Here is a 23187-nt window from a genome sequence, read left to right on the forward strand (position 1 = left end):
AGCCAGGCCTGCGGGAGAAACCAGACCTCACCTTCCACTGGGTCCCACAGTTGTCCTCATTCAGCACGGAGCAGAAAATTGGTTTACGGTAACCTGTGACCTTAAACAACTGGGGCAGAGGGAACTCCACGAGTGTACATGCAGACACACATGCACACGCATGCACACGAGCACACACTCCAGACGACATAGCCAAGCAGGCCATACAAAACTGTATGCAGACTGTGAAACAATCTGAGTGAGGAAACTAGGATCGTTGCCACCGCCATTTATTTGTCTAGTTCATACCTAAGGAGAGAACATGATAGCAGTGCTAGAAATGCAAAGAAGTCCCTGCCCTTAAGGGGCTTACAATCTTAGGGAAATAGAACAGGCACATAAAAAGACCGTAAGAAAGCACATGCTAACAAATGCCACAAGAATTCAGAAGGCAGCGTAGTTTAAGAACACGGGGTTAGGAATCACAAAACCCAGTTTTAGTCCCAACCTGGTCAGTCAGTTAACTTCCCTGGGTTTAGTAGCCCAGCTGCAAAATGAAGTCGTGAGATTGAGAGGCCATAAGCATTTGTTTGCATCATGATTCTGATCGAAAGCTGAGCCAAGTTTTATGGAGGTGGTGGCACCTGAGCTGGACACAGAGGGAGGACAGAGAAGGCATTTCAGACAAGGAAAGCGGTACTGAGGTAGGTGTAAGCGTGGGGTTTGGAGGGGCGAAAACACAAGGGACGGTGGGAGTGGTGAGGTAATGGGTGGCTGTGGTAGCCCTTAGGCACTACCGACACAGGAATGAACTGTATTCCTCAAATTTACATCTAGTCAGTTACAGTACATAATTCCAGAGAGTAGAAAACACCAGAGAACAACGGCGGCATTTTATCGAACATTGCACTCGATTTCCAGAAAATATAAAATGATCTTAACATTATACCTCTACATTTAAAATTGACATCAACAAACTGTTCCAACTGTCAAAAAATGTAAACCAAAGTTTACATTCTTAGTAAACATAATTAACTCTCTTAATTCAAAAGGACATTTGATACAAATTATATTATCCCAACAATTCCAAAATTTATTCTCTACCGTGCTACACACACTGTGGAAATAGCGAGTAAGACGAGTTCCCTGCCCTGGAAAAAGCCCGCAGCCTGGTAGGTGAGCCGAACAACGCCATCTACTTAGAATGTGCTACGACACAAGGCATGATCAAGGTACGAGCATACGGCTATGGAGAGATGGATTCACACCCTTCTGCATAACTTCCAGCAAGAACTCCAGAGAGGCTGATGGCTCAGGAGAAAGGAGTGTGGCAGGGAGAGAGTGTCTGTGGGGAGGAGAGGGCTTCCAGGCAGAGGACACATGGCCACAGACAGGGCATAGTGTAGGAGCACGGCATGGCCAGGGCCTACCATGGGTATAATGTGGCCGGAGCAGAGTGTACAGGCCAACAGTTAGTGATAAGGAAGCCTAGACTCAGTCCTATAGCAATGGGGAGCTACTGCTATGCTTTAACTGTCTGCTAACCCTGGTTTGCAAGGTTGGGAAGGGACAGGAAAGAAAGGGAGCAGTGAGGTTCTGTCTGGGGCATAAGCAGTCCTTGTAAGTTCTTTGCAGCAAATTACACTGTTCAGGAAACTCCCTCCTCTCCCCATCACCTCTCCTTTCCTTTAATGATCTGTGAGTTTTCAACATGGAAGCTGCATTGCCACTGGATGGAAAGGCAGAAGGGAAGAGAGCAAACAAACAAGATCAGAAACGTACACCTATGGATAATCAAGTTACCATAAGGTAATGGTCACTGTATTGTACAAAGGTCTACAAAGAAAATGAATTCCTTTTTAGTAGTTTTCTAAAACTGCCTAACTCACACCAAAGCATGGGAAAATCTCGTTCAACGTGAGAAAAGTATACAGAACACTTGCAGAAGACTGCATTTCCTAAACTCTTCTCCATTAAATAATGGTGTTATAGCCCAACACCACAGGAGTTCAAAGCCTGTCCTCAATTAAGACTAAACCACAATTGCATTGTTTGGCTTTAAAAAAAAAAAAAAGATACAATGTGTAATTCCAAGTCTTAGGTTCTCAGCTAGTACTAAAACATGTCAATGCATGAATAAGTTGCCTAGTGAAGAACATGCAGTAAAAAGTAGATGCAAATAAACCATCACTTTAGGGTAGGATTCCAATTCTTAAATTCCAATTTCTCATAATAATAGTATAGAATCAATCCTATAAAAGTAATACCTTCTTGAAATTTTGTTTTATAAGGAAGAAAATAAATCTGCATATTTTATTTAACATTCATTCTTAAGTTACAGTTATGCCAAAACAATCAGCATGTAATGAAAGAAACCTTAGTATAATCCTAAAAACACGCATATACATTTAGAAGGCTCTTCTACATTTCTAAATAAATTACATGCCTCATATACATTAACCAATAAAGAATACCAATATGAGAATTCAGGACATTTATTTTTCTGCATGGAGATTTAACTACTGTACAACACACACACAACAAACCCACAAAGCAACGGTGTGTAATAGGTAGTGAGAGACACTTAAAATAAGCATACTGAAAATGCCTACAAACAGGCTTTTTTTTTTTTTTTTTTTTTAGCAACAAAATATTTTCAGTCCTTGACACCTTCTCACACTCACCTAGCACCACAGATGCAAGGACTTACAGTAAACGCGTACAATCTCATGCTTAAAACCTAAAGCATGCACTCAATAGGATTTATACATTATGATCTACTCTATTAACTATGTAGACATACTTCTACTATTTTATACATTAAATTACCCTGCAGCATTTTAACATTTATGCAAAACAATTTTTTGAAAGACTTATGAAACAAGTTTTCAAGGATCACCTCCAGGCTGTTTACACAGGCATTGGTTTGGTTAAGTGGGAGAATGGCAGCAGCCTCAAGATTCATACTGAATGGAAATGTTGTCTGTGCATGTCAATCCATGTAAAAAATACATATGTACATCGATGGCACAAAGATTTGTGCAGTTGGAATCACCAGTGCAAATGCATGCATTTGAGGTACTTCTTTTTCCATGGTCAGGTATAATTATGCATAGTCATGTTCCCCAAGTGCTAAGTGTTTCAGACCTGATCAAATGAAAGCTGTAAGAGCTGTAAATATATTTATATAGTTAATTTCAAAGCACTATGCTTTTAATGAACACCTGTTTAACATTATATGTTTATATATTTCGTTTAATATGTTTGCCAACCAATAAATTTTCTCATTGGAAAGAGACTGACTGGTAATTATACCTGGCCAAGTGATTTAAATAGCATACTTGAAATTCGAGCAAGAAGTGTAGTGGAAAGAGTAAAATACTTCATTATTGCTTCAGTGGACTGAGAAACCTAGAAGGCGTAGATAAGACGATGCTCGACGATGAAAAGGGAATACCCAGAACAGTGGTGCATGCCCCCAAATGGCCTCTGTCCAATAAGAACTAAGCACTCTCAACATTATCGATGCCGTTGGCATCCACATGAATATCAGGCTCCCCACACAGAGATGAGGGAACAAAGCGGCTAACAGTGGGACACAAACAGCTCTTAAGCTCTGGCAATTCTTGCTTCAGGCGTTCCAACTGCTCCACTTGGAATATATTTGGCTGTTCAGGCATCCAATCATATATCCTATGATGAAACAAACACAAAACACAAAAAATAGTATAATTTTATGGTTTACTTAAGATCCGTCTGCCTTAACCTTTTCAGGGCAATCTGATTACAGAATGCCTGGAATATCCATTGTGTAAGAGCCCACCTCCCTTTTAAAAGATGAAAGTTATCAGGTTCAGTTTAAAAATAACTTCTCTTCCATCTTTCCAACAACAAAGAATAGCAGCATTTCCTTTTGTGCCCATAATGAAAAAGAACGGATTACAAAGCAACTGAATCAGAAAATGAATAAACCTGTAGTTTACTAGTGATTGATTCGTCAGGTATCTTCTCTCCAAGCCAAGCACCCGGCAATGCCGCATTTTACTGATGGGAAGCTATTAAGAGGCAGGGTTGGAATTCATACCCAGGTGTGACTTCAAAGCACTGAAGATCTGGACTGTGAGAACTGTCCTAAAGTTGTGCAGCCTAGGCCAAGGTACCTCTAGTTGAAAGGCCAGAAAAAGTCCCATGTGACAACGGCAGCACTGCACTGCCCATCAGCAGAGAGAGGATGGCCTTTCAGGCCTAAATGTGAGGGCCAGGCAACTCATGCTACAACAGAGGTCGTTGTGACATCATAGTAGGAAAGAATTTCTAAGAGAGTGAGAAGTGACCTCTGGGTCAAGATATCAGACCAAAATCAGAAGCAACTATGCATTCTCTGTATATCCCATTAAAAAGAAAATAAAAGGATTTAAAAAGAATCCATGCGTATGGGGGGGAAAAAAAAGAGACATACAGCAACAAAATTTTGGAAGCTGGAAAACAGATGCATAAGTAATAACAAAGTGTTTCAGTTAGCAGAACATAAAAGGCCAAATCACAAGCCAGTAGTGGAAAACATGAAAAGGCTGAGTTAAAAGCAGCACCAGATTCCCCTAGAACTGGGGAAAGAGGGGGGTGGCAACTAAAACAGGGAGGATGAGTAAAGGCTCTTGAGCAGCATTAAGCATCTCCCTTCCTTCTAACTTCCTGCCATGAAGGCTGCCTGGCACCCCGCTCCCCCACTTAGGTTGATTTGATTTCGAGAACTTAACAGAAAACCTCTTGGAATGGAGGACTAGAAGACCAGGTGAGGGTTTGGGCGTTTTACAAAAGCCACCAGCACCAGGGGAATTAGAGACAGTCCATACATATAACACATGCAAAATTCAGAGACATGCCCTCCCTTCCCCAGCTCTCTTCCCTTACCTGAATCCCAAGAACCCTGGGAGCCAGATCTGGGTCCTCTAGGTAGTTTATATAGACTCTTCTGTGAGGAATCTGGTCAGCCAAAAAGTAAAGTTCTAAATCTACTGACAGCAGAACTATGACCAAACAGGCCACCCAGATCACCCCTCAGTGAACTCCAAGTTAACAAGCCCCATTCACACATTCAGGAGCCTCCAACAAGTATTTAGATCCCAGTTTCTTACCATGAGAAGGAACCAAGGATTTCCCAACAACCGAGGAAAGCTTCTAACATGTAAGATAGTGAGTTAAAGAGAAAAAAATTCCAAAGATACAAAAGAAGTCCTTGATGCCTTCACAGAAATAGTTCACTGAACCAAAACAGGATGTTATATGTAGAAGAAAAAAGCATTCAGAGAAAAAAGACAGTTCTTAAAATTGAAGACAGAAAAAACGCAATAGAATGGTGGATGATAAGGTTGGCAAAATCTTTCCAAGTAGAGCAAAAAGACAAAGATAGGAAATAGAAAACATAAGAATTAGAAGTCTGGTCCAAGAGTGAATAGTATGTAAACTAAAGGATTTCTATAACGAGCGGGAGAGAGGGAGAACCCAGAAAAACAGAAGAGACAAAAATCAAAGGATAATTCACAAAATCTCTGTGTCTTCAAAGACACATATCAACAGATTAAATGGGCTGCTGCGTGCCCAGCACAAGGGTTGGAAGGAGACCCACACCAAGATCCATCTCTATGAAATTTTATAACACTAGTGACAAAAAGAAGACTCTGTAAGCTTCCAGATAGGAAACAAAGAAATCACATGTGCAGGAACAAGTCAACATAGTTCACACTCCTCAATAGTAACACCGAAACTGTGAATGTGACAGAGAAATGCTTTTAAAATTCTAAAAGAAAATTATTCCTGACACGAAATTTTATGCCCAGCCACAATACTTCCAGGCACATAAGACCAAACATTTACTTCCATGTCTTCCTTTCTCAAGAAAATACTAAAGGATGTGTTCCATAAAAATGACAGGAAAGGGGAAAGATCAGGACTACAGTTGATGGGAGCTTTGACACAGGAGCAGTCGGGGAGCAGTCTTCACTCAGGATGACAGCAGTACCCAAAGAAGTCAGTGAGTCTAGGAGCAGTCTGAGTAAAAAGGAAGGCGTGTGGGGGACTACCATCACTCCAAGAGGGCCAATGCCACTGGACCAGCATTGTACCCTAAGGACAGAGCGCCCTACCAGGCCTGATTCAGAATCCTACTTACACATGGCTTAACCATGTGTTGATGATAATAAACTGTCAGGTAGACAGTTTGTTATGCACTGGCCTCCTCCTGAGAACTGGTAGCAGGCTACAATGGGTACAGAACCAAGGGATACAGAACCATCCACTCCACAGGACCATAATCCTTACATACTCTTCCAATACATGACCCGCAGACACCTTACAATGGAATGGGTTGGTTGCAAAACAACTTTGAAAGTTAAGACTAGCATTTAAAAACATGAAGGCCAGTGGCAAAATGGACTAGCATTTCAAAAGTACACATACAAACAGAAAATGTCCGAGGGCCATTATTTTTTAAATTCTGTTTCAGGTACTTACTTGTAGATATACCTATCAATGTGTGCACCTTGTCATAATGTAGAATGCATTTCTAGCTGGGTTGGGTCAAGAAGGTTTGAAAGTCATTGGCCTGGAGAAACTCTACACGTTTTCTAGAAGGCCTGGTTCAACAATGTTTACAGCAAACACTGCAAAAGCAAAAACCTGGCAACTCCCTAAATGTTCTCATACAGAATAAATTGTAATAGAGACATAGCCATGAGTATTATATAACCACAAAGATGAACAAATTATAGGTATATACAACAAATAGATTAATTTTAAGAATATTACCACAAGTGAGAATAAAGTACGAATAAAGTTTAAAGATAGTATATTATTTAGTCATAGAAACAGAATTTAAAGTTTTTACAAAGAGAATAATAATCTGATAAGCAGTTTTATCTGAGGGAGGAGATAAGGAATTGGATTAGGGAGAGGTATATGGGAGACCTCAAATCTAATGATAACATTCTTTACTTTAAACGGGGGTGTTTGCTACTGGATTTATTTTTTAATCATTTGAGCACAGTAATTTTTTTAATAAAAAGAGGAAACACTGCCTAATTACTGAGGCAGTATTTTCCCCGTACCAAAATGAGACAACAACCAGTTGAGAAAGGTAAATTTAAAGGTCATCTTACTCTTTATCACAAATGCAAAAATTCCAAATATCAGCATCAAAACATAATGTACCATAAAACCATGATTAAATGTAAAATCTTTATGTTACTGCCTTTGGGAAGAAGAGAAAAAATCAGTTTTGATCAACTAAAACACCCACTCTCATCAACAATTTCCCCAACGTAAAAGAGATCAAAGGCTCCAAAATCATGAATCGTTCAAAACCCTCCCTGTTATGTCTAGATTTGACAATAAGAAAAATAATAGCATAACCACATTATGTGCCAAAAGAAACAGCTAAAAAAAAAACACATTAGGGTGGGGCACTTGGGTGGCTCATTTGGTTAAGCGTGATTTTGGCTTAGGTCATAACCTCGGGTCATGAGACAGGTTCCACACACTGGACAAGAGTTTGCTTAAGACTTCCTCTCCCTATGCCCCCCAACTCCGTGCCTGCATGTGATGCGCACTCTCTCTCTCTCAGTAAAAAACATTCAGGCACAAGAACTCAGCTAAAAACAATGAAAGGGATAGGCATAGGGAACTGCTGGTTTTTATTGTAAACCTTGCATATACACACACTTCTTTAATTAAAACATTTAAAAAACCCCCAAACTTTTGCAGGTAAACACAACCCTAACAGACCGTAGCAGAAGCCCCGTCCTAGGCTATTTCCTCAACGGCTTCCACACCTTCGACACAGTCCTGCCCTGAGTCACATTATTGCTTCTGCCTAAAACTCAAATCCTGTCAAAGCAAACGGCCACTCTCAAAATCCAAATCCAGGCTTCCTCTTTGAAATTATTCTTACTGACCCAGGCCAGAAAGAGCTCACTTTCTTCAGGGCCTTTAATATAGCAAAGCATCTTCCTGTTCTCCATTACATGTCACAATTTGGTTCCAACCAAGTAAGGCCCTTCAAAGGATCTGTCTCACAAACTGTTTTCTTGCCTGAATATACTTGCAATCATTCCTTCCTCTTCCTCCAAGAAAAATATTCAAAAATTTTGCTAAAGCCAGCACTTCTTTCAAATGGTTACTGTAAAAATTTTATCTTCTTTTAATTAGTTGGAAGGGTCTATCATAAGTGATATTAACTACACAGGACAAACAGTAAAGTGAACTAAATTCAGGGAAAGTATTTTTAAAAGCAGGCCTGTAAGAATTTCATCACTTATTCTTTATATGATGTTGCTCAAGTATTACAAAGCCTGCTAATCCCTTAACAGACTAAATGACATCCCTCCTAACCCAAACTTTCTTTATATTAAGAAATCTTTTAATCTCTCAGATCAGTGGCTCTCAAATTTCTATCATAAACACCTAGGGAGCTTATTAAAAAAGGAAAAAACTTTTGTTCAACAAATATTTGAGCCCCTACTGTAGCATGTCACACATTGTTCTAACTTTCGGAGATACAGAAGTGAACAAAACAGGCAAAGAGCCTGTCCTCGTGGAGCTTATGTTTGTGTGGGTATGTTGGGGTAGGAGATGGAGGAAGAAAGACGTCAATCAGCTCACGTGGGGCCTTGAAAGGACCTTGGATTTTACTCTAGGTGACAAAGAGAACTGTGGGAGAGTTTTAAGCAGTAACAGGATCTGACTTCAGTTAGAACAGGCTCCCCTCTGGCTGCCGCACTGGGAACAGAGAGCAAGGAGGCGTAGATAAAGGAGTGGATGGTAAGCAGACAGACTTCAATAAGCCACATGAGAAATGAGCTTGTCTTAGCAGACAGTGATAGTAGTAAATATGGTGAGTGCATACATTCAGGTTATATTCTGAAGACAGAATCAGAAAGATTCTGTCCGACTGGTTTTAGAGTATGAGTTTAAGATGAGAGCCACAAAAGACTCCCAGGATTTGGAATGAGAAACCAGAAAGACAGAGTTGTCATTTATATTGAAATCGGGAAGTCTATAGAAAGGTTAGGTATTGATAGCTGGATATAAAAGTTTAGGCAGTCAGGGGAAAGACACAAAGGTTGGAGGTTTAAAAAAAAATAATTAAAGAATAAAGGTATGAAAAGACACAGAACTGGATGAGATCCCCAAGAAAGTTGGTGCGGAGAGGTATGGGGGAGATAGCCCCCCAACCCTCAAGATGACACTACACCTGGTATAGAGCCCACTTATCCAAATGTTTAATAAGCTTCCCACATGGCTGTGCTACACTCCAGAGTTTGAAAAATTCCACTGACAAATGTTAAGATAAACCTCAAGCTGAACTACAGAATTTTAACTTAACTAAGTTTAATATTATTTTTAATTTTATAAAACAACTATTTTTTTTCTAACAATCCATAGAAACTTTTCATGAAAAACAAATACCTATCATAAATTAGACCATTAACTCCAAGTTCCTTCAGTTTCTTTCTGTTTTCGGGATCATTGGTATCATCACCCCAGCAGAATATGACTAGTCCCTTAGCTTTTGCCTCTTGAATATAGGACGGGTTTCTGAGCAGGTCTTCAGTATGAGCATTGATCCCCTAAAAGAAGAAAAATTAGTTACTCATGAAAAAATAACTTACTAACTGCAAATGCTAAATGGTCATAATCTACATCAGTGTTCCCCAAAGTAGAGTGAGTAGAGAAAAAAAAGTTATAACTTTAAATTTCAGAAAATAAATTGGAAGAAAAACTTCTAACATATTTTTTCAGTCCAGCCATTTTAGATGATTCATAAAATACACTCAGAAATCTACAAAAACTCACCAAAACCCAATATTAAATGTCAACCGAACTAACCTTAAAAAAAAAAAAAAGACTGAAAGAAAAAAAAACCTATAAAAATTTACTTGACCTAGGCCAGCAAGAAAATATTTTGTTGCTCATTTAACTGCTTTTCAGTCTGAGATCTAATATCCTTATTTAAGTAGAGCTATCAGCTTGTTATAAGAGTGTCAAAACTAACCAATTAGATGTGTAAAATAACATGAAAACATATTTACTACTGCTCTCAGACATTTCTTTAAAAAAAAAAAAAGTAAAAGAAAAAAAAAAAGCAAGCATAACTTACTAGGAGGTTTTCAAATTGTGCAAAGCTCATTGCAATGGGGGTTGTCCGAGATCTGAGGTCCATGAGTTCAGGGTAAATATCAGATTTTCCTTGAGTCAGAAATAATATGGGGTATTTGTTCTGCTTCTGCCGAACCCTAAAAAAGACAATTTAAAAATACTTTTCTCATCAGAGAGATAATTCTAATATATTGTTTTAGAATTTTAGGAAGCTCTAAAAATATAAAGAAACCACCTCCCCCAAAAGAGCATAATCCCATTATTGAGATATAATCACCATTAACATGTATTACACCTGTCAATCAGAAAGAAAGATTTTAAATCATTCTATACAAGAGTTGAAAGATTCTCAGAATGGGCAATAAGAAAGCCTTTGAAGGCTTATGAGTTCATAAGGAAGATGTTACATGCCTATAAAATGAAACACAGGGTGTGAGGTACTAGGATCCAGTGGGTGTAGAGTTCATTGGAGGAGTTGGGAGGGCATCCTGTACCTAAAGGGATGTGAAAACATATGTAACCTAAGAGGTCAAGTCAAGGGTGAAGTCTGGGCAACCTTCCTACCTTCAACCACAATCTTTGTCCCCTAAATCCCAGCTACTATCTAAGGGTGAAAAAACTGAATTATTACTCACATTGTGCAAATATCTGCATCAAATGAAGAAAACACTATTCTCCTCTTCCCAGAATTTTCTAAGACAGTTTTCAAAATTATATCCAAAAACAGATTCATGTCAAAATACGTTGATAAGTTACCATCCCACACTCCATCCTATGTAGAAGAAATAAATAGGAAAACAAAAGTCATTAGATACCCTAGAATCATAGTGCCAGAAAAAAATCTTGAGATCACCTAATCTAACTCTTATTTTACCTGTGGAAATCAAAGGCCTAAGAAGATTAAATAACTTGCCCAAGACCACACAGCTACTTAGTGATTGTGCAGCTGTCGTAATTCAGGTAAAGACACATATACAAAGTGATTATACCATCAATAAACTTTTGCTTTAATAAAGTTAACAAAATAAAAGCTAAAACTCTGGAACTCTGCACTCTAATAAAATATTAGAATAAATTAATATTAAAAATATTTAAAATATTTTTATATGGGGTGCCTGGATGGCTCAGTCGGTTAAATGTCTGACTTTGGCTCAGGTCATGATCTCAGGGTGCTAGGATGGAGCCCTGCATCAGGCTCTCTGCTCAGCGGGGAGTCTGCTTCTCCCAAACTATCCCCACCCATGTTCATACTCTATCTCAAATAAATAAATAACATCTTTTTAAAAAATATAATATTTATATAATCTTCATGAACTGTAAGACAAAAGGACTTAATTTGCTAATTCATTACCAAAAAACCCAGGTAACTTTTTTTTTTTTTAAAGTAGGCTTCATACCCAGTGTGGAGCCCAGAAAAGGCTTATAGTCATGGCCCAGAGATCAAGATCCGAGTTGAGATCAAGAGTTGGATGCTCAACCAACTGAGCCTCCCAGGTGCCCCCCACAACAACAAAATCCAGGTAATTACTAATCACTAAATTAAAAGCTTCATTCTTTGGCTCTTAAAGTCATATGAAGTACCCTTAACAAATAATAAAAATATTCTCTAAATACAGCTAAGACACTAAGAGCCCTGCTGATATTCAAATATTAGATGTTTTATATACCAGTCATTAAAATAATCCTAAAAGCTCAGAAAACTAAAAATCACCTATTAAGAAAAATCACTTACAATGTTAACTGGGACCAGGTTATCATAAACAGCTACTTAGAAGGCAAGGTTTGAGGGCAGTTATAGAGTATTCTGACAAAGGAAATCCAGGATATTGCTCTGACTGCCTAGTCACACCTGAATTAAACCCTTTCAGCAACCCCCAGGCCCAAGAACCCTCTTCCCATGCATCCCAACCATTTATACATATCCCCATTGGTATATTCAATAGTTAATTGTTTTTTTCAACTAGACTGTAAGTTCCAAGAAGGTAAGGTTTATTATTTGTTCACAACTTGAACCCAGCACCCACAAAATGCCTCACTTTCAATATAAACTTTTGAACAAAAAAATGACTAAATCTGGGAATGATTTACAACACACCTACGGAAATTTCTTTTCTTGGTTAACTATTACTATCTACTACTGCCACCTAACAGGACACTGCTTAGGGAATTATTTAAAATATATATTTAGATGGAGAATAAGAAAACAAAAACTAATCAGTTATAAAGTTAACAGCCCAGTTTTCACATTCATTTTATAAGTGTATTCAGAATAATCCATATTAATGTTCACACAAGACACATGTAAACTGAAATTTACACTATGATACATTCATCATTACTTTTAAGTACTCATATATAGTATAAGGATAAAGGATGCTTTACTGAAAAGGTCCAATAATGTTGGGAGAAGCCACAGTAAGATTTCAGCTTTACTTTTCCATTAAAACAAGGAGATGGGAATAAATGTATTTAAAGAAATGAGGGGGAGAGAGGAAGAAGGCATTACTTCAAGGATTACTTACCCTCTGTTGGCAGATCCATTTTATTTCTATGTTAAACCCTACATCTTCTGGCAAAGACTCTAAAACCTAGAGTTTTGTTTGTTGGAGGTGAATTTTGTTTTGTTTTTGGTGAGATGAACAGAATAAGAGAAGAAAAAAAAGGAAAAGAGAATTATTACAAAATGCTACCTATAGTAAAACATATCACTAAGTATGGATAAAATGTTTTGTGCCTTCAGCAGAAACCACTATCTTTTCTCATACCCAAACGGACAACCTGGTTGATGATTAAGTCAAATAAGAAAGTCGACAGAAATTAAACAACAAAAGCAGCAATTTCGGGCAGTGTCAGCGATGGCAGATGCACTACCATCAAAAGGTGTATCTTTCACCTCAAATGCTTCCACCAGCATAGCTCTGGGGTCTACACCAACCCACTGCGTGGAAAGTACAGCACCTAAAACTGTGTACTCAATTTCATGTGGAGCTTTTTGACTTTCTTCTCTGATACCTTTAGCCTTATTTTATTTAATGTACCTATCACGTTTTTACTGGACTAATGCAACATTAGAAAAATAAGGACAATAGTGTATGTTAGTGTTGGGAGTGCTAAACATCAAATTTACTAAGATTCTCCTTTAAATCGAGACTTTTAGGGGCACTCAGGTGGCTCAGTCTGTTAAGCATCTGACTCCTGATTTCAGCTCGGATCAAGACCTTAAGGTTGTGAAATCGAGCCCTGAGTAGGGCTCTATGCTGAGCCTGAGCCTGCTTAAGATTCTCTTCCTCCCTCTGCCCTTCCTCCCCCAACCCGCCTTGAGCACTCTCTTTACCTCTCTTAAAAATAAACAGATTTTATTTGGTCTTTTTGGTTTTAAAATTTCTGTGATTAAATTATAGTGACAGTGCCAAAGTACATGAACAAAAGTGTGTTTAAGGTATTTGGCTAAGTAAATGTTAAACCGTTAATACACTTTTTTTTTTTTTAAAGATTTTGTTTATTTATTTGACCCACACAGATCACAAGCAGGTAGAGAGGCGGGCTGAGAGGGGGAAGCAGGCTCCCCGCCGAGCAGAGCCCAATGTGCGGCTTGATCCCAGGACCCTGGGATCATGACCAGAGCCGAAGGCAGATGCTTTAACCCACTGAGCCACCCAGGCTCCCCAATACACAATTTTTTTAAAAGTTGTTTTTAATCACAAGTCTAGGAATCATGAGATTTTTCAGAACCAAATGATTTCAGATTTTTGAACCAGAAGGAATGACGTTACTTGGCTGGGCATCATAAAAATCTGGAAAATTATTCCAATCATGTTTTACGAGCTCTCTTATAGCTTCTTTTCTGTTGTGTAAATAATCATGATGAACTGTTGCCTAAGACATCTAGTGTACCTGACATCACCAGAAAAAGGCAATGGAGAAGAAAAAAAGTTAGAGATGGAGCCAGTAGGAAAGAAAGCAGACCCAGCATGAGCAAGGAGAGCCTGGCATTCACAGGGACTTGCCTGATACTGGTCAAGGGATTCCTGTATGAATTGTGTCTTGTTTTAAAATCTTTGTACTAGTATTTGTTATACTTTTTCAAGTGAATTCTTGAAATTTGTGTCTCATTTTGAGTAACGAGGGTAGTTATTTTCTTTGGCTGGAGAATCTCATTTCTCTCTAAAAGCTAAGGAACAGTTTGTTTGTTTTCCAAGTTTTTATTTAATTAAGCTCTACACCACCCAAATGGGGCTCGAACTCACAATCCCAAAATCAAGAAATCACATGCTCCTCTGATTGAGCCAGCCAGGTGCCCAAGGGACAGTTTTAAATATTGTAAAAATGGGACGCCTGGGTGGCTCAGCTGGTTGGACTGCCTTCGGCTCAGGTCATGATCCCGGGGTCCCGGGATCGAGTCCCGCATCGGGCTCCCAGCTCCACGGGGAGTCTAATTCTCTCTCTGACCTTCTCCTCACTCATGCTCTCTCTCACTGTCTCTCTCTCAAATAAATAAATAAAATCTTAAAAAAAATAATAATAAAATAAATAAATAAATATTGTAAAAATGCTCTCTTACCATCACCAGTCCCTCCCACCCCTTCTTCTGTGCCCTCTATTTCTTGTTTATATACAGAAATATGTGAATTTCCCATTCTTATCAAATTAACCCATTGAGATGGGGATTTTTATTCATTTGGGCAGAGAAATTACTCTTAAAAAAAAGTAGCATACATACACCATACAAAAATATATCTTCTCTAAAAAGAATTAATGACAAGTTTATATAAATGCTATCTTTGACACAGTCTTTTTAGTGCCCATCTAAGAGACCAAAATAACTGATTCGGTTACAACAGAATTAATGAGACAGCCTTTGCTAGTTTCCCTAAGGAACTTACCATCTTAAGAGAAGGAAACGGCTGATTTTCAGAAAAAGAATTTTCTTCCTCAACCACAGATTCTGAAAATGAAAATTATAAAAACTCAGTAGATAGGATATATTTTATCACTAAGATCTTATCCTAAACTCTCAGGACAAAAAAAAAAAAAAAAAAGAGAGAGAGAGAGATGTAAAGGTAATTATGAAATTCCTTCATATGCAGTATTTTTGAAGGAAATAAGCATCCTTTATGAAAACTAGTTTACCACATTTCATAGAAACACGAAGTTTGAGGCCCCAACAGTTGAGTACTTTCTTACAGACACTGTAATACTACTTTTTACAAAGTAGTCACCAGCAGTAATTCATTATTTCTCAATGGAATTAAAAGCTGTGTCCTCATGCTAAGGCTTCTTTTTGAAATATTAAAATCAGCTCAGAGTTAGAAATTAAGAGAATATAAAGAAAAGTTAAAATTGTGCTTTTGTTACTCTACCATTTAATTAAAAATAGATTATATCTCAAGACACCTAAGAATTTTTTTCCAAGAGGGGAAAAAAAATTGATATCAAACTAATTATCAAGCTTTTCTTTTGTTAAGAAAAAAAACCCTGTGTATTACAAAGACTAAAGTCATATAAAAATTTCCAACTAAATAAGTAATAGTAAAAATAATAAATAACATTCATTTTGTTATTAACAGTCATGAAATAGCTACAAAGCCTACAAAGTCCTATCAGTGCTCTGGGGATAACCTCTGGAGTCTTTAACACTTTACAATATCTTCACAAAGTCATTACAACCACCCTGTTACCACAATTGCAGATAAATATCTAACGAGCACCTACTACATACAGAGCATTAGAAGTGTCTTGGGGAATACAAAAACATGTTTTCCACCCTAGAGAGATGTATATTCTAGTTGAAGAGACAGGACATATATAGAATAAAGTGTTAAAAAAAAAGGAGCCATTCACAGTTGCCAAACTGTGGAAAGAACCAAGATGCCCTCCGACAAACGAACGGATGAAGAAGATATGGTCCAAATATACAATGGAGTCCATATATACAATGGAGTATTATGCCTCCATCAGAAAAAATAAATACCGAATTTTTATATCAATGTGGATGGGACTGGAAGAGATCATGCTGAGTGAAATAAGTCAAGCAGAGGGTCAATTATCATATGGTTTCACCTATTTGTGGAGCATAAGGAATAACACAGAGGACATGGGGAGATGGGAGAGGAGAAGTGAGTTGGGGGAAATTGGAGGGGGAGATGATCCATGAGAGACTGTGGACTCTGAGAAACAAACTGAGGGTTTTGGAAGGGAGGGGGGTGGGAGGTTGGGTGAGCCTGGTGGTGGGTATTACGGAGGGCACATATTGCATGGAGCACTGGGTATGGTGCATAAAGAATGAATTCTGGAACACTGAAAAGAAATTAAAAAAAAATTTAAAATTAAAAAAAAAAAAGGAGTCATTAAACCTCAAATGAATGGCACAAACTATGAAGTTCTATGAGAGTGCCAAGTAAAGTACAATCACAAAGGGATTTTATAGGCAGGACAAGTTTCAGGGAAACTGAGGAACCAAGTGGTTAAAGTAAAGTAACCTGCCCAAGGTCACAGCTGGTAAATGTCAGAGTTGGATTTAAACTCCTGGCTCTAGGGCCAGCTTTCATACTTTATATATCGTCCACTTTGTTCTTGGGTTAAGAATCTTTGGAAAAGGGGGGCCTGGGTGGCTCAGATGGTTAAGCCTCAGCTTTTGGCTCAGGTCATGATCCCAGGGTCCTGCTTGGCAGGGAGCCTGCTTCTTCCTCTCTCTCTACTGCTCCCCCTGCTCATGCTCTCTCTCTCTCTGTCAAATAAATAAATAAAATCTTTAAAAATATATATTGGGAAAAAAAAGAACATTTGGAAAAAATGATAGGTACAAAATTACAGAGAGCTTTGATCATCAAGCTAAGAAAACTCCTAAAAGTAAAAACTCGTAATTATTATACACATGACATAAATGAATCTGAAAATGAATACATGTAAAGACTTCATGTCTATAAAATGATTTAGACAGCCCAATATTATATTCATTAAAATGACCAAGGGTATGTTAAAAGAAAAAAAAAAAAAAAGGAAATACCATATACATGTTAACTACGAAATGAAAATGGTGCCTCCATATTGGTACATACCTTTCAGATCTTTAGATTTTAGAGCAGTCACATGAGCGAGCTAGAAAACACACACACACACAAACATAAAATGCAAGAAAAAAAGCCTTAGTTTATGAAGATATGGTTAACAGAACTATAACTTGAAAAGCTAGCAAGAAAACCATAAAATGTAGACTTAATCAGTTTAGTAAGAATAATCACTAATCACTACATATATTTTACATGTGGACACATACATCTAAGATCATGATCAAATACCCAAGTAGGGAAGAATATAAAAATTCTTCAGAAACTCTTTATACTCAACCAACCATTTATATAGGTATCTAGTGAAAACAGGAAGAGTAATCGTATAAAATTACATGGTATAAAAAACATACAAAGATCCTAGTAATGGAAGTATAAAAACCAAGGAGAGCATAAAAGGTCAACTCTAACAGTTCTATAAAGAAGGGCTAATGCACACCAGAGGCAACCTAGGACTGGATGAGAAGGGTCAGCCCCTATGGTCTACACACAGACTTATAGCCTAGCCTCTTCACATACGCAGTATCAGTGGGGTCTGTGGAAACTGTTAAAGACAGATGGAGTAGCACAAACCCATTCTTCCTACTAGAACAGAGAACCAAGCATACAGTCTACTGATGCTGAATATATAGTCATCTCCATGCAAGAAAGAGAACATAAACAAGGTATAAATCATTCTAAAACTAAAAGATCATTTTCATTTTATGTATCATTACTACCTTTAACAACTGGAGTTGGTCAAATGTTAATTCCTTTACTGGAATTTCAAATAATTCAACTGGATCAGCATCAAATTTCTAAAAAGAAAATAAAGAGAAAAATAGGCCTCAAATTATTACTGAATATTTAACCCTAGACAGGCCTAACATCCCAACATAGTGAATGATGAGAACAAATGTTCAGAGCCCACAGCAAGCCCATGCAGGGGAGCTCCCCTTTAAAAAAAAAACAAACAAAAAAAAAACCTTCCAGCTCTTAAATTCTGGTTTTTGTTTTTGATGTAGGTGGGAGTGCCTAGAAGAAAAAAGCAGCTGGGAGGAGGCTAGGGCCCTGCAGACATATTGAGCCAGGAATCAGTCATTTCCCCTACTTCCTGTCATACTGCTGACATTCTGACATATGCATATCCATGCTACATGACCAGGCAATCAACATGTACAAGTACTATACAAAGATTAATTTCTGTCAATAAGTTTCTAAACTTTTCTAAACCTTTTAAACTTAAGTTTGGTTAAAAAACAGCCACATTTTTTCAATGGTCGTGGAAAAAAAAAAAAGTCTGTTTAGACTTAAGTAGTAATACTTAACAGGAACTCTAATCTATTACAAATGTTTTCCCCATGAAAAAACCCATTTTATGAGTTTACTACCATATCAAACATCACACTATTTAGGCACCCCTACCTTAAGGAAATGCATTAACGGACCACCAATAAATCATTAATCCAACAAATATGCTAAAATCTACTACATTTATATTCGTTCACATACATATGGTATAAACCTGTACATATGGCTCTTCTAGAAGACACACAAGAAACTGTTAAGAGTAAGGGAGTGTGACCAAAGACAAAGGGGAAAGGAAGATTTTTTTTCATTTCATAATCTTCTTCAGTTTTATAATGAACATGAATTGATTTTGGTAAGGAAAATAGCAGCTTGAAAATTAAAACTAAAAATACATATGATTTTTTACTTTCATTCTCTAACTCATCCAGATTCAACTTAAGAACAAGACAAAGTCTGGTGAAAACAGGATCAATAATACTTTTCCATTAACTCTCATAGGTTTTTTGAAATTACAGCTTGATTCATTAACCTCAATCTTGGTTATAAAGATCTTTCTGCTCCATTCCTTCCTGTCCACTTTTGCATTGATTTTTTTTCCCAGGGCAAAACAATCTCCTCTTTTTCTACTAAGTTATTTTACCTCTATCTAAATAGGTGTATCTCCTTCCCTCTCCTAAGACTATGGACAAGAAGGGTCAGACCCTATGGTCTACCAAGAAAGACTTACAGCCTAGCCCCTTCACATATGCAAAAACAGGGGGGTCCTCTTCTAGAAATGAAAGTATGCTTTTTCATACATCATAGCAATCCAAACCCCTATGACTGATTCAAATCCATGAGCAGGCAGGCACCTTACCATGTACACCACAACAATCAAGCCTGGTAAAGTATTGTATGTTGGCAAACTAGCCTTAACGTTAAATCACCTCAACAGAAAATAATACCCAACAGTTTAATAGAAAATGCCAAATAAACCTAGTAAGTTTTTAAGAAATCACTTGGTTAATTTATACACTAAAGTTTAAGTATTACACAATTATGTTTAAACAAGAATTTAAAATTTTTAAATCTCCTTCTGGACTTTCTCCTCCATCGTGCCATTCTCCATTCTATCTCCACTCTCGGCCAGGCTTACTGTACCTTTGGCCCCATTACCACTCCCCCTGCCTCTCTGTCCTCTTCAATTCCCCTGACATCAGGTACTTACATCTAGAGGTTTAGTTCTGAACATTTCCCTTCCTGACTCAAAAGTCTGTCACGTTCCCCTAGCTCCTAAATCTACACCCCTTTCCTAAGGCCCTCTTCCATTTGCTTGAAAGTGCTTTTCCACTGTGGCTCTTCTCTTCTGGCCAAATCATACTAACCTATTAATTTGAGGACAAGCTTGAGGCAAAACTAGAAGGGAGGCTAGAAAACAGACACTGTGACAGCTTCCTCTCTTGCTTTACTACGGGGAGAGTGGCAGACTGATACAGAAGCCACCTGGAAGGTTCCTTTGTTAGACAGTAGAAGAAAACAAATCAGCAATATAGAGACACGGCTCCAGGCAATTATTATTCTTATCTCTTTACTCAATGTTACAGGAACTTGAGAGAGGAAAGAACTGGCATTAATTGCCCCCAAAAATGAATTGGTCAACTCTAATAAATAACTGTATGCATATATGTAAAATAAACTTCCTAGCCTTTAAACCTATCTAACTGTAAGAGTTTAAAATGAAGGAATTTGGGGGCAACAGGGTGGCTCAGTCAATTGAGTGACTAACTCTTGATTTCAGCTCAGGTCATGATCTCAGGGTTGTGAGAGCAAACCCCGTGTCAGGCTCTGCACTGGGCACAGAGCTTAAGATTCTCTCTCCCTGTCCTCCCTCTCCGAAAAAATAAATAAAATAAAATGAAGGAATTTCAACATACCTTTTTCATTGTCAAACAACAGGTGAGATCATGATACACCACAGGCACAAAATCTTTTGAAAGATGTACATCAAATTCTACAAAGGCTGCACCCTAAAAGAAATAAAGGAAATGAGTACTTGAAAAACATTATCTAGCCCACAATACATCTAAAACTACAAGGACATTAGAAATTTACTGTTCACTATAAACTCACAGACCTGTACATAAAACAAAAAACTTCCTCATGAATTATGTTATGCTTTAAGCTTTTCTAAAGCAGTAGTTTCTTCTCTTACAATGTTTTTATCATTCTTCACTGTAATAGCACAGCAATTTTTTTTTCTGGCAAAAACATGGGCACACTGATCCATCTGAACACACTCTAGGGCCACTCTATGGCAGTAGCCAGCCTGTCACCTTTGCTACTACTATAAGCATAAACAGAGCCTGCCGGAACAGGGAGCGGGGTCACCTTATGCCTTATTGTCCCTAAGTACCATAGGCAGCAGACCCTCAAAGATGAGGAGGTTAAAGGAAGAAGCCACTGTCTCAGCTCTGCACCCTGGTGCACTTGGGCGGTACACCTTACAGCCTTTCCTTGCAAAACCCCAGAAGCAGAGTAAAGAGGAAATGACAGGTGCTGCTGAAAAGACAGAAAGAAGCAAGAGGGTCAAGAATGGTGCCGCACAAGCCCAATCTCCTGACAGAGTGTCAAAAGGAAGGAGGATGATAACACTGAGTTAAGGGTGCATTTTTCCAAGTCAGAACCATTCTAACACAGGAATTAATCCAAACAAAGCTGAGAACATAAACTGACCCACAAAGGTGTGCATTCACGGAAAGAAAGCTGGCTGGGATCAAAGGAAACTAGGTCTGAGCATTCTGTACGTTACTGCAACCTAGAGAAGTGCTTGTGTAAGGATGGATGATATGCTTCCACCCGTCCCCAAGCTTTAGGTCACGGAAGGGGTGTCCAACTTTTGAGGTCACATGGATCACAGACCAGAATCAAAGGAGCCTATTTCCTTGATGACTTCTGAAGCAGGAAAATAAGTTTAGCTCCTTCTAGTGCTATAAACAAGACAGTAACACAAAGCATTTCTACTAGAGAACAAAACCTGCAATCCTTAAACAAATTATAGCTCTGTAGTTTAAATGTTTAACTTTACAGGATCACCACCCTTTAGGAAGGTAATTTTACTAAGAGATAAAATCTGATCCCTAGATCCATGTGTAAGCTTTAAGAAGTAAGATAATAACACAAAGAAACCCTTTAAGGATATGTTTTTAGTATTAAAATAAACAAGCCATTAATAACCAGCATATGGCATTCTAAAATGCGATCTATATGACTTACGAAGGATCTCAACAGAACATGGAAGAAAAAAAGCTTAATGAAATTTTCTCTCGAAAAGCACAGAGGGATGCATGGATGGCTCAGTCAATTAAGTAACTGACTCTTGATTTTGGCTCAGGTCATGATCTCAAGGATGTGAGACTAAGCCCTGTGTCAGACTCTGTGCTAGGCGTGGAGCCTGCTTAAGATTCTCTCCTTCTGCTCCCTCTCCCAACCTTCCTCTCTTTTTAAAAAAAAAAAAAAAGCATGGAGACACTGCAGGTTCGTTAACATGATCTTCATGTGTTTACAGAATAAATCAATGTATAGAATAGTTATTAGCTACCATGAAAACCAGTTCCAAATAATGAAGTAGAGCCCAACACTCATAGATTTAATATCCTTTCAACAAAAAGGCAAAGAAATCCACTATTCATATTTTTAAACACTAAAATAATTAATGTAAAATGTCATGAATTATAAAGTGCTTCATATACCACTAGAAAGAGGAAAAAATGCTGCCCACGATACCAGGATGCAAGGCTAAGAAAGTAGTAAAACCCTTACCAATTGTAGAGATGCTCAAATATAAAAAAAGTATGTCTTGGAATAGATGTTTGCTCATATAAGTGATAAGATTAAACATCACACTAATCAAGTTTATTTGCTGAACTATTTTATAAAGAGGCAAAAGCTTAAGGCATGCGGAGCACACTGTGGACTGTGGAAAAAATGAAAATAAAAGAATGAGTTGTTCCTCCATTTCCTCCCTAGTTTAACTTCAGAGCATGAAGCTTTTCGGTCAGGTACAAGGCAGCAGGGGGAGACCTGGAAATCTCAGGTTCTTGATTAAAAATGTCAAGTTGGGGGCGGCTGGGTGGCTCAGTGGGTTAAGCCTCTGCCTTCAACTCAGGTCATAATCCCAGGGTCCTGGGATGGAGCCCTGCATCGAGCTCTCCGCTCAGCAGGCAGCTGGCCTCCACTTCTCTCTCTGCCTGCCTCTCTGCCTACTTGTGATCTCTGTCTGTCAAATAAATAAATAAAATCTTTAAAAAAATAAAAATAAAAAAATAATAAAAATGTCAAGTTGTAGTTGCTGAAAAAAACTAAAAGCTAAAAAATAGACTCTAACCTTTAATAAATGGTTAAAAGGAATTAAGAAATTTAATATAATCAAGTTGGTATGCAGGAGATAAACTGACACTTAAGTGTTATATAAAACCACCATCAAATCCTTCTGTAATCATTATTTCCAAAGTATCTGAATGAGACAATATTCAGTTAATGAAAACCAGTGCTTAATGGGGAATGTTTTTCTTGTCCCAATCACTCAAAATTTGTAAACTCAGGGGCTCCTGGATGGCTCAGTCGGTTGAATGTTTGCCTACACCAGGGATCATGATCTCTGGGTTCTGGGATTGAGGCCCACATTGGGCTTCCTGCTGAGTGGGGAGCCTGCTTTTCTCTC

The 23187-nt window shown here is 38.0% G+C and overlaps 1 protein-coding gene across 3 annotated transcripts in view; it reads right to left on the reverse strand.

Moving 5' to 3' along the window:
* Window positions 1–253: 253 nt before the first annotated feature.
* GPCPD1 (glycerophosphocholine phosphodiesterase 1) overlaps window positions 254–23187 on the reverse strand; it is a 53183-nt gene continuing 30249 nt past the window's right edge. Inside the window, exons 12-21 of one of the 3 annotated variants that reach the window (XM_032351362.1) lie at window positions 20402–20494; window positions 17918–17995; window positions 17190–17229; window positions 15015–15076; window positions 12654–12719; window positions 10767–10903; window positions 10133–10268; window positions 9442–9602; window positions 4891–4962; window positions 3565–3672 (exon numbers count right to left, since the gene is read on the reverse strand). In XM_032351362.1, coding sequence (XP_032207253.1) covers window positions 4938–4962; window positions 9442–9602; window positions 10133–10268; window positions 10767–10903; window positions 12654–12719; window positions 15015–15076; window positions 17190–17229; window positions 17918–17995; window positions 20402–20494 — 798 coding nt within the window. In that variant the 3' untranslated portion in view covers window positions 3565–3672; window positions 4891–4937. Of the gene's footprint in view, window positions 3673–4890; window positions 4963–9441; window positions 9603–10132; window positions 10269–10766; window positions 10904–12653; window positions 12720–15014; window positions 15077–17189; window positions 17230–17917; window positions 17996–20401; window positions 20495–23187 lie in introns of all 3 variants that reach the window. The other 2 variants (XM_032351360.1, XM_032351361.1) reach the window with 2 other exon arrangements.

This window comes from Mustela erminea, chromosome 7, assembly GCF_009829155.1.
Source record: "Mustela erminea isolate mMusErm1 chromosome 7, mMusErm1.Pri, whole genome shotgun sequence".
NCBI classification, from domain to species: domain Eukaryota; kingdom Metazoa; phylum Chordata; class Mammalia; order Carnivora; family Mustelidae; genus Mustela; species Mustela erminea.